This window comes from Tetrao urogallus (genome assembly GCF_951394365.1).
Source record: "Tetrao urogallus genome assembly, chromosome: 5".
Classification (NCBI taxonomy): domain Eukaryota; kingdom Metazoa; phylum Chordata; class Aves; order Galliformes; family Phasianidae; genus Tetrao; species Tetrao urogallus.
The window spans coordinates 25,415,932-25,428,753 of NC_136818.1; the positions used below are offsets into that span (position 1 = coordinate 25,415,932).

Sequence of the window (12,822 nt, forward strand, 5' to 3'; positions counted from 1 at the left end):
TGCTTCTAAAGACTGTCAGCAACTTACAGTTCTCACTGTCAGTTTTATAAGGCATTTCAAATACATACTCTGAGACCATTTTAATTTAGAGCAACTTGGGGGGGGGGGGGGAGCTGGAAGAGAGAAAAAACTATGAAAAGGTGTTCTGTACTTCTCTCCACTCCACGAGGTAGGAGAGAGGTAATGAGGGGAGTATCATTTAAGAGGCTATAAAAATAATGGCCCACTTTTTAATAATTTGTTACCCTGTGGTTTATGCTGTACAATTTATACTACCTTTCCACACCTACATTTCTCAAGTCTGCTCTAAAGTAGAATTAGTATTTTAGAATAGAACCACTGCACATAATGTCCATGCTAAAATCCTTACTGGAAGACCATTTACTGCACAAGTATGCTTACAGTTCCCACCTATTGAAATTCCACTAGAAAGGGTGGAGCTTTCTGCCTGCCCTCTCGATGGGACGTGAGGCTCCATGACGCTGTCGTCCAGCAGGTGCCTTGGTCCTGCGTTAGGGAATGTTGCGCTTTTGAATTCAGCTGTATTCATCTTGTGTATGAAACTAGGAAAAAATAAAAAGAAAACTTACATCATCTCTGATATATTTCAAAAGACGCTGCTTTAACATGCTGAAGGATAACACCCAACGTGCTCCAAAAGCCTAACAAAAAACATGGTGCAAGTGATAAATTGTTGCAAACAGGCATTTAGACGAGTGGCATAGGGAGCTGCACCACTACATAAGCGACAGGGCACAAACACTACTACCTGAAGGAACTGCTAGTGTCAAAACTACACAGTGCTCTTTGAGCCAAGAGAAAATTAGAAGGCCTTGAATTATTTTTAAGACAATAATGCCTTACGATATTATGTAACACTAACATGATTAAACTTTAGAATTTCATTCTAGCCTCATATGAGCATCTAGCAACTAAACTTATAGAATAAGAAGGTTAAAGATGAATTACAGACAAGTTACCTTCTTGCATCTTGAAAAAATGAGAAGGGAAGCGAGGTAATTATCAAAATATCAGATGCACAACTAGATAGATACAAGAAACTCATACCACCAATATGCAAAGTCATAAAAGTCTACAAAGGAGCTCTGTCACTACAAGAATAGAAATGAGAATTACTTTTTAAAATTAGAACTGAAATAAGATCAACTCAATGGCATTTCATTAAATGGCAGTTCTGTCAGTTAGAAAAAACTATTTTTACTAATTTACTAGCTATTATTCTAGCAGACACTCAGGCTTCCTAGTTTAACTAATTATCGGCTGTGACACTAGCACTACCGTTTTGAATTTGAGCTCTAGGCACGAACTGATCTGCAAGTGAAATACTGTGTACAAACCACAGCATTTTAAAACAAAGCCTTTATATTGAAAGATAATACATCAGAAGGCTCAGGATTTTCAGGTTAAATAAAATGCTGACTTGTATCCCAGGCTGTGACACTTCCTATGCCCATGCGGAATCAAGTTCCGAGGTGAAGGGGGTGTTGGCGGCAGCAAGGCTCCTTCAGCTGCAACATTTTTCCGTCCACTTTGTGGCGATGCTCCAACTTCAGAAGCTGGGAACAAAGACAACATTACTTCCAAGTAATATTAGAATTATTATCAGGGATACTTCTAAGAAAACTGTGGATAAGCTGCAAAGACCTTTCTAAACTCAACTAGCAAGAGGTGCCCCATAACAAAATTTAATGACGTACTCCTACTGATATTTAACTGACACAGCTTCTTAAAAAAACCTCTCTCTTTACAGATCAATTCAGAATTTTCATTACCAATGTACAGTGTTTAGACATCATGCTTCTTTATTAGCCTAAAGTAAATTGGCTACACAATCACAACTCAAAAATAATGAATTTGGCAGCACGAAGTCTTTTCACAGGTACTGAGCACTTACCTACTAAATCTTCTCTGGAAGCAGCAGAGTGGGGGGTGCTGGTACCTGGTTCTATCTTTAACGAAAGTCTGCACCAAAGGAGAACTAAAAATTAGCAGGAAATAGAGGTGTGCAAAAGGAAGAGTTTTGATACATATGTAAGTTTACAATTGAACGTTTCTTGGTTTTGTCATTGCAAGAAACAATATGATGTCAGCATACATCTTGCAGCTGTGTTTAGCATACGTTATATCCAAACATTTTTTTTCTTTCATGTGGAAAAATGACTGCAGCAGGGCTCTAGGCTTAGAACACAACATGTCAAGGCATAATATAGTAAATGAACCCATCACTTTGACTCATGCAGACCAGAACAAGCAGTACTATGTTGAAGGAGGACTTAAACCAATAGCAAAACTTACACTACAGCAAAGCACTGCAACTTCTACTGATGATCTTTAAAGTCTTTTCCAACCTGAGTAATTCTCCCTGCCTGGGAACAAATATTTATATTCACTGTACCCTCAAGATTTTGTTTTTGCTATGAAGTGGGCTAACTTGTCTTTACTGCTACAGAGGCCAAAATCCTTCTTTGGCTTTTCATAAAATATATTATCAACTTGGTTGCATCGATAATTCAAGCTTTTTCTACAGCAGGCATTTTTAAATGCTATTTTCAATAGCACTGTAAAGGAGGCAGACTCTATAAATATCTAACATCTCGTTTGCACAATTTGCAGAACTATAATCTTTGAAATTAGTAAGCATGGAAAAGCATCTATTTATTTTTAGGGAGAGTTATGTTTGAAGTTTGACAGTTCCTTTCCCTCCCATCACCAGACTGCTCAGCAATGATTGATTACAAGTTCAACTTTCTTAAATAAAATCCTTCAGCAAGAAAAAATGTGGGCTCAAGTCACAATGACTGTTCTTCAGTTTCAGCCTTTTCCAGACACTTTAGGAGATAAGAAGTAAAACAGTTACTTAGAGTAACAATGGCTCTTCAAAATACACTCCTCTCACACAGAAAACATTTAGACTAGAGATGTACATGGCCCACAGGTAAAACATCTACTCAGACCTTCTGAACAACAGTCATGTTTCTGTACTACTTTCAATTGTCTCAGTCTCCCTGCTATCAAAATTTGAGTTGTACAGGGTGAACAGGCTGTAGCTCCTTCAGCAATAAAATTCCCTTCAGTACATATTCCTGCCTAAGGAAGAAGGAAGGTAGAACCTGAATTCATGAAAAGAATCTGCCACTAAGAATCAGACACTGCAGTTCAACTTGAGGGTTTGTTTTAAATTGCAGTGCTTGACCACAAAGCTTTATTCAGTGATAAGTAAGAAACACTTCCTAAATCAGGCTATAGAATATTTTGGTGAAAAAAAATAAGGCTAGATACTTGCACAGAAATGCACATAGCGTGCTCCAAAGAACAACTCACAAATCTTACAGGATTATACACATGAAAGGAAGTTAGGTGGTTAAACTCCTGCCAACCATCCTTTGACATAAATGTAAGGGTCCCTACTTACTGCCTTTCAATAAATCCACATTAGACCTATAAACAGTTTACCATTTAACAAATTGTTATTTTAGAAAAGATAATCTGTCCCTTTAGCAAGCATGCCCACTCCCACCATTAGAATGCAGCTACACAAGCAACTGATTCAGCACAACTAAGGTGACAAACTTCCTGGGCAGGCAGGATGGGAATGGGTGGGGAACCTCCTCAAGCAGATCAGCCAGTAGCAAACAGAAACCTTCTTCATATGTAACAGATCTGCTGCAGGTCGCTTCCTATCCTCGGGGCTTGTTCCTGTTTCTTGCCAGAGATTTCCAACCCCTAGTTTTTGCTGGATGCCAAATCACTTAATACAGTAATAATCTTTTCATTAAGAAATTGGACGCCTCTGTCTAAGGTGGCACACTTTTTGGGAGGGGCAGTCAGATGCACAATGTCTCGATTCTCAAAAATCAAGTGTTTACATTTCGCACTGTGTAACCTAACCCAAGGATAAAAATAAAAAATGGGGATTTATAAAAGTGAAAGCCTTCAGTAAGAACTTGGGACCGGGATGCATAGATCAGTGCGTCATTTTTCATCAGAACAAAGTATATCTGCATTCTGCTCAGCCAGTAAGATGAACCCCATGACAGAGCATTAGGTGTGAGCCACTGGGATGGGCTCTTCATTAACAAACACTTAGAGGACTGTAGATTAATTACAGTCAGACAGAAAAGGAAGAAACCATGCCATCCAGCATGCTGTTATCCTATCTTACCAGAGGACCTTGCTGTAACCTCACAACTTGCAACAGATGCTCTGGAAGCAATTGCCTGCTGTAAGCAGAATTTTACAAATGACAGGCTTTATGTTCTGAAGTTCTTTTGTCATGAATTACAGTCAGTTACAGCATTTCATACTTACTTATAATTGTCATCTTCTACAAACTTTTGTAGTTCTTCTATGTACTGAACCGAGTTTAGATATTTCTGGACGTGAGGCAACAGAGGAATATCTGGAGAACAGATGACTTTCATTATCACCATACCATTCAGTAAGCAAAGTTCTTTTCCAGAAAGTATTTAAACAGAATCAGATCACTTACCTTTTAATGTGAGACAGAGGTACAAACTACAGTTTCTATTGCTCCTGAATTCTGTAGTCCTCCAAATTCTCATGCACTGAGTTTACATTCTCCACTTACATAAACCAAGTATGTTTCCCTGTAGAGCGCTTTGAGCTGCTCTGCTTATCAGATTATGGGAAGTGAGATGTGGGAGAGAACCCCTGGCCAAACTGAAGTTTCAAACCTGTAGGACTCTATCTGAGGGCTCCTTCACAGACCACATTCTCATTATATTGAGCTTTCAGTGGAGCCACAATCCTCTGCTAATATCACATTCCACCATCCCAAATGCAGCTTTACAACTTCACTAGAAATTGAAGAGAGGGACTGTGAGGGAGACCACCTTTGAAGAAACAATACTTTATCTGATGCACGAACAGCACTGTAAATATCCAAAAGGCAAGCTGTACACATTTTTATTATCTCCAGTAAAAGAAATACTCCAAAAGCAATCTTAATATTTTTAGAAATCATCATAAAGTTATGGAACACAGAGATGTAAGTTATACTGCATGTACCAGCAAAACTACTGTTAAATGCAATGTATTCCACATTTTTCTCTAGAACGTACGTACTGCAAACGTGTGTGCGACTTAAGGAAAAGGGAACTTTACTCTTTCATTCCATGCTGATGCTCTATCATAACTAAGAACATCAAAATAAACTTTTACACTTTTGAACTGAGAGGGCAAGGCAGAAAGATGATGGCATACGAAAGGGTTACGCCTTGCTTGCATAGTATTACAGAAGAGAAATATCAAAGCTTTTGAGGTTGCTCTTTAACACCACAGTATTCACGTGCTAGCTTACCATATTCACAGGACTGTTGTAAGTCTGAGATAATTCGTAGGATGTTGTTCATTAAGTTTGTTCTTTGCTCACTTTCCAGAATGCTCCCCGTTGATGGGTATGCAGAATCAATGTACGTCAAGTCTGACAGATAAATACCTGAGCAAGATTAGAATGGAAGATTTCCTTAGTGTCTCACATTTACCAGAAAAAATTGCAAAGAATATTTCAAAGAATTTCTTGCTTTCATCGACAAATTACCTCAGTAGGTTATTTTGGATATGCCCGAGACCTTTGTCAAGATCTACGAGAGCCTTCAGACCTCAAAGTAAAACAGTAAGAATGCCTGGACTTCCGAGAAGACACATCACCATACCTCCTCTGTCTGGGATTGAATCTAAGTTCCGCTCCATGACTTAGTCCTTAGTTTTGGTACCCCTAGCTCAGCTGTATTTGTAGATGCCATGGGTACAGGCACATGGTTTTCTGGCACAGAAAGTCTCAGTGGGACAGAAAGGATCCTTTTTTCCTCCTGCACTGTGCCAGGCATGCACTAGCTGCCTTGAACACTGACAGCATCCTTCTAAATTTTGAAGTAATTACAAGAGCTATCTGAGATTACACACAGCTACTCATGCACCTATTCTTCTGCCACGCTACCAGCAAGAAATTCCCCTTGATAATTATGAAGTAATCACATAATGCTAAAATACCTGATCAAGTTGACTAAGGTTTTTACGGAGTCTACTACTTAATTCCTCCAAAATTCCTCCACAAAAAAAGCAACAGAAGAAAAAAAGATCTCATCTACAACTCCTCAACCGGAATGAAAACTCACACTCAACTTGTAATATGGGAAAAGTTAACTAGGCAAGAAGTGCATGCATTAAAACACAGTATGAATTGTGAAGTTTATATTCACCATAACTGCTAAGACCCAACCTTATTCTTAGGTCTTCAGGTCTTATGTCTTTTTTCTTCCTCACCAGCATCGTAATTTCACCATTCTTTCGTCCTTTGATTATGCACAAGGGGCGAGTCCTCCTCTGTGTGAGTTCCTGTTACTGATACACTGCTCATTTTGCTTGTTTTCATTCTCCATCTCTAGAATTTCACCTAAAGCCTTACCTTTCTCAGCCCAATTAAATGAAACACCCTGACCAACTAATCCTGCCATTAAAAAGCAATTGCGCTTCTACATCTTTCACAATATAGAGATCCTACATGACTATAAAAATATCTAAACTTGAAAATATTATTGGAGAAACTTGTTTCAGTCATAGGGAATTTTTAAAAGTATATTTTGCTTCATGCTCAGACTTGTATAACCAGAATCATAACAAAAAGCGTGGCTTTACAGGTGGAAGGCTGTTAATACAATCTCACTAGAACAGCAGTCGTGTTTGTATAGCACCCAACCAGTACAGCCCTCAAATGCGAGCTGGGAAACTCTGGGCATCACTCCAAAATCAACACATACATGCGCGTGTGCGCACACACACAGAAACAAATTAAAATACCTGTGGTTGAAAGGTGACATATAAAAAAGTGAATTAAAAGGTATTACACATGACCTGATCTAATACTAAAATTCTCTGTTTTCCATTCTGCTAAAATCAGCTTATTAAAAAAAAAAAAAAAAAAAAATCTGAAAGATCAGATATTCACATTTACATTGCGATCTTATCCTGACTGCATGAACCTACCCCTGAGCTCAGCTTTGTTAAGCAATGTCCAAGCAGGCCTTAAAAAGCCCAAACCTACTCAATCTTCTGTAGAAAAAATAAAAATCAATCATGCCTACTAATTATAATTAAAGAAATCCCCTTGAAGAAGCACCTGCAGTATCACGCACAAGCTTAGAAGCCAGTTGCACAATTCTCTTTCTGAATGACTTAAGCAATTCAGCATGGATTTTTCTTTTATCTCCATCAAGAGCTTTCCTGTAGAGAGCTGCTCTCTAAAATTATTTGGCGCATTTTTACAAAGCCTAGAACAGTCCTGAAATTGTATGAAGGTCATTCTTTCCAGTGTAACTGGTTTGTCTTCTGTGAAGAAATCGATGACAGTAAAACCAATGCACTGAACTGCTGCCTTACTCCACAGAGCTGCATCCTGCATTCCTCACTGGCTGCGTTCTTTTTTTCTACTTCTAACCCTAATCAGATTTTATCAAACACTCTGATATCAACTCCAAACTATCACAGCCAGCTCTAATATCTCCCACATGCATCAGAGCCTTCACGCATTTACCAACTGCAACTGTTTCTTATTAAGGGAACGTCAGGAATTGAATGTGACATTCTATTAACATTCTTCTTGACTATAAATGGTTCATTTTTCCCTGTTGTATCCAGCCAGGCTGCCCCTTTTATTCCCAGCAACACAAATGGAGTTTTATCAGCCTGAAAGAATCTTTCTTCTAAATGAAGCCCAGCACTGTAACAACTTGAAAGGCATCTTTAGGCAGCGTAGTAAAAATGTTTGATTTGTAATTGCCTGCTGAACTCTTGCACAGTCTGTTGCCATATGGTACCCTCCCCTCAGCTGGCAAACAATCTTTCCTTGTTCCTGACTCCTCGGCCTCCCTGCCCCCGCTTTTCTGGAGGGTATGGATAGGAAATCCGAAGGAGGAGTTTCTGCTGCTCTTCGTGTTGGCGGTGACATCATAGGTGGGCTGAACGGCTGAGGCTGGTGTGTTTGTTTAAAAAAAACTGTCCAAATGTGATGTATATGGAATCTGGGTCAGCTGTAGCTGGTTAGTGCACTTCTGCATGGGAGAGTACAACACCGCAGCTTCAAAAAAAAAAACAAAAAAAAACAAAAAAAAAACACATTGCTTTTTTTCCCTCCCTTCGGAATAAAACATACTGGAACTTTTTCTTCAATTATATTTAAATGATTTAAGTAGTTTGCTTATCGCATGGAGAAACCCAACTCCCCAGCGCAGCCTGGAGCTAACAGAGAAAGACAAAAGCAGTTTTCAACGACAACTGCAGCTTAACAATCTGCAACATTAGAAAACACAGAAAGAAAAGGCAACTTGGCCTCCGGATCGTCCACCTACGACAGAAGCAAACCAGCTGCAACATTCTTTTCTCTTGGTAAGTTTTCACATTATTCTTTCTTGCAAGTCTAATTTTGAGCTATATGCAAATTCTGCATGCATCCATCATCCACAGGCAATTATGAACAAACGAACCTCTCTCAGCCTGAGAGCAGTTTGACAAGTAAAATACAGACCTCGTTTTCGTGGCGTTTGGTAGAAACTTGGAAGGAATTAAAAAGCACTCTGCCTAAGAGCAGGGACTAACTCATTCCAGTTGCAAGGATGAACAAGTTTCAGTTGCTCTGCTGTAAATCTCCTGTAAGTTTTATGTTATTGAAAGTTACTGAGAAATCAGTACTACCAGATTCTTTGTTACGCATACAATTGGATATTGTGAAAGGATTCATGTGAAAATCAGATCCTACCAGAAAGCAAAAGCCAAAATTGCCATCGACCTCAGGGAGCTGGATTTCGCCCAGTGTTACAGCTCAGACCTAGCATTACTAGAAAATGGATACCTCAATAAAACTACTGTAAGAAATCCTAAGTAAACCAATGCACATCTCTAAGTACAATCATTGTGTGCCTTTCCAACTACAGCTTTATTTACGCTGCTTCTGAGTAGTGGAAGCAGCACGATTTGTACGACCGGTCAAGAAACCAGAGTCATTCACTGGTTCTGAACAAAATTAAGTTTGCAGCACTGCAGTCGTGGAGCCGAAAATCCAAAGGAATTGCTGTAATGGGCACTAGGCTCTTCCTTCTACAGAGTGTGTAAAGCGGGAAAAGAAAATTAAGGGTATTGGAATGTAGCAGCAGCTTGTTTTCAAACAGTTTCGTAAAAATGAAACGCAACTGACAAGGCAACAGTTTGTCTTGGAAAACAGAGGGGTTTGTTACAGCTCTTGAGGGGGTGGGAGGGGGAAAGATGAAGTTACAAAGCAGCGATTAAAACAAGAACGCTGCTTTACAAACAGAAAACAAAAGTACAGGGAGAAATAAACAAAGAAGTTGTTAAAACAAGTTGCTACTTTTGCCTTCCTTTATGCTGACTTTGAAATGAGAATATGGCAAATAATCCAGAACAATAGAAAAGAATTTTAAGTTTCACATTCACATTAACAAGCCCTCAGAAACGTCCGGCACAGCAAGAGGGCGAAGGGTGAACTCTGAAAGAAGAGTTACAGCAGCAAACATAATGAAAATTTAGTAGCTATGGAATGAAGAAGTCTGAGGCAACCTTGACAAACAGAAAGATGGAGCCTTTCCAAGTTCTTGAGCCTTTCTTTTTTTTTCTTTTTTTCTTTTTTTTTTTTGAACTATCCTTTTGTGCTTCCTACATGCTAACAGGAACAACTTAAGTCACAACAGCAACAACAAAAACCCATCTGAAGCCTACATTACATGCTTTGGTCATCCATTCATTACTCCCCAAGCTTTTGATTTACACTGCTTAGAACAATTCCTAAATCTTTCCCAAATGAAAACAGCTGAGTCAATAATTTTACAGCAGTAAAATGGTTACATGCGAGGTTTTAACTCCTGCTCCTTTGCTGTCTTCCAGCTTTGGAGTTCAAGTTTTGAAAAGCTTATTTTAAACAAATAATGGGCTATTAATATTACGGTGTTGCCACAAGAACGATTTGAAATGTGATGGAAAAACATGCCATGTAAACTTCTGCCAGTAACTGCAGGCTATTATCAGGTTTTAATTATTGTTTTACTGGGCTTAATTGGCTGCTCATAACATGTCCTATTAGTCTGGTCCTTGAAATTTACACAGCGATGAATGAAGCAGAACTTCCCAGAGCAAACAATTGCTAGATGCCTGACAGCTTTAGACTCCTGGAGGCCCCCAAATAACACAACAGAATGCACCAGTCTACTGGGGCTGCTTCTTAAGATGCTCCATCAAAACACCACGGGTGCAAACAAATGTAAACGAATCCTCATTAAGTTGCAGTAAAACACACACTTGTTGCTGGTTTTCAGAATATGTAGTATGACATGGTCTACAAATCTCTCCTGCAGGGAATTTCTAAGAACCTATCATTTCTTGAAGTGATAGATTTATAGTGAGTACTTCAAAAAAATACCTGAATATTTTTATTGCCTTTCCTAAAAGGAATCAGACTCCTGTTAAGCTCAGAAGTAGAATTCTGCCAGTCAATTCATCATCTATCCGACAAACAAAACCCAAGAACTTATTATTTCTGGACTCCAGTCAAAACAATTGAAAGCAATCCTGTTATTCCACCGAACACTTACTGGAAAAGCACTTGTTTATACAGGGGAAAGTAATTTACAGATGTACACAGATGCATCAGGAATCCATGTGAACTTTTTTTCCCTGCAGTGTTTTCCCCACAGCAGTATAACTTCTAATGCTACGGACACAGCCTTGAGCTAAAAACACTGTGCTTATCTGTGTGGGGGTAGGGGAATATAGATGGCTTTAATAATTTTAACTGCTTAGGAGGATGTTTAAGAGAAAATGTACGTCTATGAGAAATATCAGCAATAAAGCTTTCAGATTTAATCATTCTCATAGGAACATTACTCTCACCATATCATTTACTTGCTCAAAAACAAACAAAAAACCCAGCTGTTTTTTATAAACACGTACAACTTCCTGTTGTAGGTGTTTATAAATGGAGGCTTATATAAAAGGCCCTGGTTAGTATTTATCATCCGACCAAATCCTTTTGATAAATATTCTGGGTAAAGATAGATGCTGACACCGTGCTTTCCATACAAAGGGAAGCCTATATTCACGTTTACCTGCAGCATTTCCATTACAGTCAGTCATCACAACCTACACTGCCCAGGGAGAGGTGATTTTCATCAGCTCTGAAAGAACAGATTTCCTAATTCCTGCTGTGGGTCTCCAAATTCTACATCCTGCTGAACATTACACTTGTAGCAGCTCGATAAAGAACAAGGGTTGCAGCGCAGATAGTTAAAACAAAGTACTCCTAAACCATTTCCCATCTCCAGTATTAGTCATTTTAAAGTCTTTCATATTAGGCTATCGCTCTGGGATATTTTGGATAAGCAGCTTGTTTTTTTATTTTATTTATTTATTTATTTTTTTAAGCTGCTTGCCCAGACCATCAGGAACTTTTTGAAACAGTGCTTTCATTTCCTTCTAAGATGATAAAAGCTCCAGGGAAATATGTTACGCAGAACCAGCTCTTGCATGACAAGCTCAGCATTAAGTTGCTTTAGCACCCCAAACAACATCTTAAAATGTTTAATTTTTTCCACCATCAAGTTTTCTGTGGAAGTACACATTACCTACCAGGTAGATTCTCAGAAGAAACTCACCTTTGCGTATGAGAATGAGTGAGTTTAATACAAGATGTTTCAATTACTTAAAAGTTCTAGTGCATAATGATGTGCAGCTGTTTCATTTGGTTATGCTACATAGACTATTTCATTCATTTTATAGTCCGACAGCACACATGTTGACAAAGAACTTCAAACTTTATTAAACACACAAGCATGAATGTTCAAAATGAACATAATGATTAAAAGATAGTGGAAAGCAAGCTGCTACAGACTACTTGGTCAAATAGGGGTTTGCACTGCAAAATGTTTTATTTTTTTCAAATATTCATTTTATGTGCTTCAGGGGAAAAAACGTATTGCTTTTCCTCTCCCAGCCACTGATTACTTAAGTAACTGTACAGGTCTTAAAATAACTGCCAGGGACTAAGATGTTCTTCACCTTGTTGGGCTATGAAGTAGCTGCTATTAAAAAAAAAAAGTAATATACTGAAATTTAATTACAGTTACATACAGTGCACCATAAAGTCACTTTTCCTTCAACTGAAAATACTGAAGAACAACTGAAAAACAATTTAAGGGACACAACAGAGGTTTCCAACTTCAGACTATTAATTTAGCTCATCCTTCTCCAGTTCAACACCACACACAGTTTTGTTTCCCACGTCATCACCGCGATTCATGTGAAAATTTAAACTAATGAACTTCAAACTCTGAGCACCACTTGAGTCATTACTGAAGCCTGAATTTGACAAAGGAAAATACACAATTAGTCCCAGAGAAAAACTATACTTTCCCCTATATATCTTTAACAGAACGTATTCCTTCAGCACAGACACACTAAAACTATAAACTGAGTTCTGTCTTCGAAATATATATACATATTTACCAGTAGTTCATAATCAAAATAAGAGCGAAATATATAGAAAAGATCTAATTATAAACTCTCTAATTATAAAATTCTCAAGATTTTAAATGTTCTCTCATTTCTTACTCCACAATGTGATAAAGGCAAATGCTTTCTTCCCCCTCAGAGCAGAACTTGTAAAGGAACTGTGGACCATTTGATTGAGGATCCTAGATGTAATTCCCGATTGCACAGAGCATGTTCTGAAGTTTGCATTCACTGCTCACAGTTAAATCAAAAAATAAAAACTTGATGCAT

The 12,822-nt window shown here is 38.3% G+C and overlaps 1 protein-coding gene across 3 annotated transcripts in view; it reads right to left on the bottom strand.

Moving 5' to 3' along the window:
* Window positions 1–12,822, bottom strand: part of RALGPS2 (Ral GEF with PH domain and SH3 binding motif 2) — a gene marked incomplete at both ends in the record, with an annotated part of 85,276 nt that overhangs the window by 24,426 nt on the left and 48,028 nt on the right. For all 3 annotated transcript variants that reach the window (XM_079535994.1, XM_079535993.1, XM_079535992.1), the window contains 5 exons: window positions 412–563; window positions 1,442–1,577; window positions 1,916–1,983; window positions 4,330–4,420; window positions 5,342–5,479. In XM_079535994.1, the coding sequence (XP_079392120.1) occupies window positions 412–563; window positions 1,442–1,577; window positions 1,916–1,983; window positions 4,330–4,420; window positions 5,342–5,479 (585 nt within the window). The remainder of the gene's footprint in view (window positions 1–411; window positions 564–1,441; window positions 1,578–1,915; window positions 1,984–4,329; window positions 4,421–5,341; window positions 5,480–12,822) is intronic.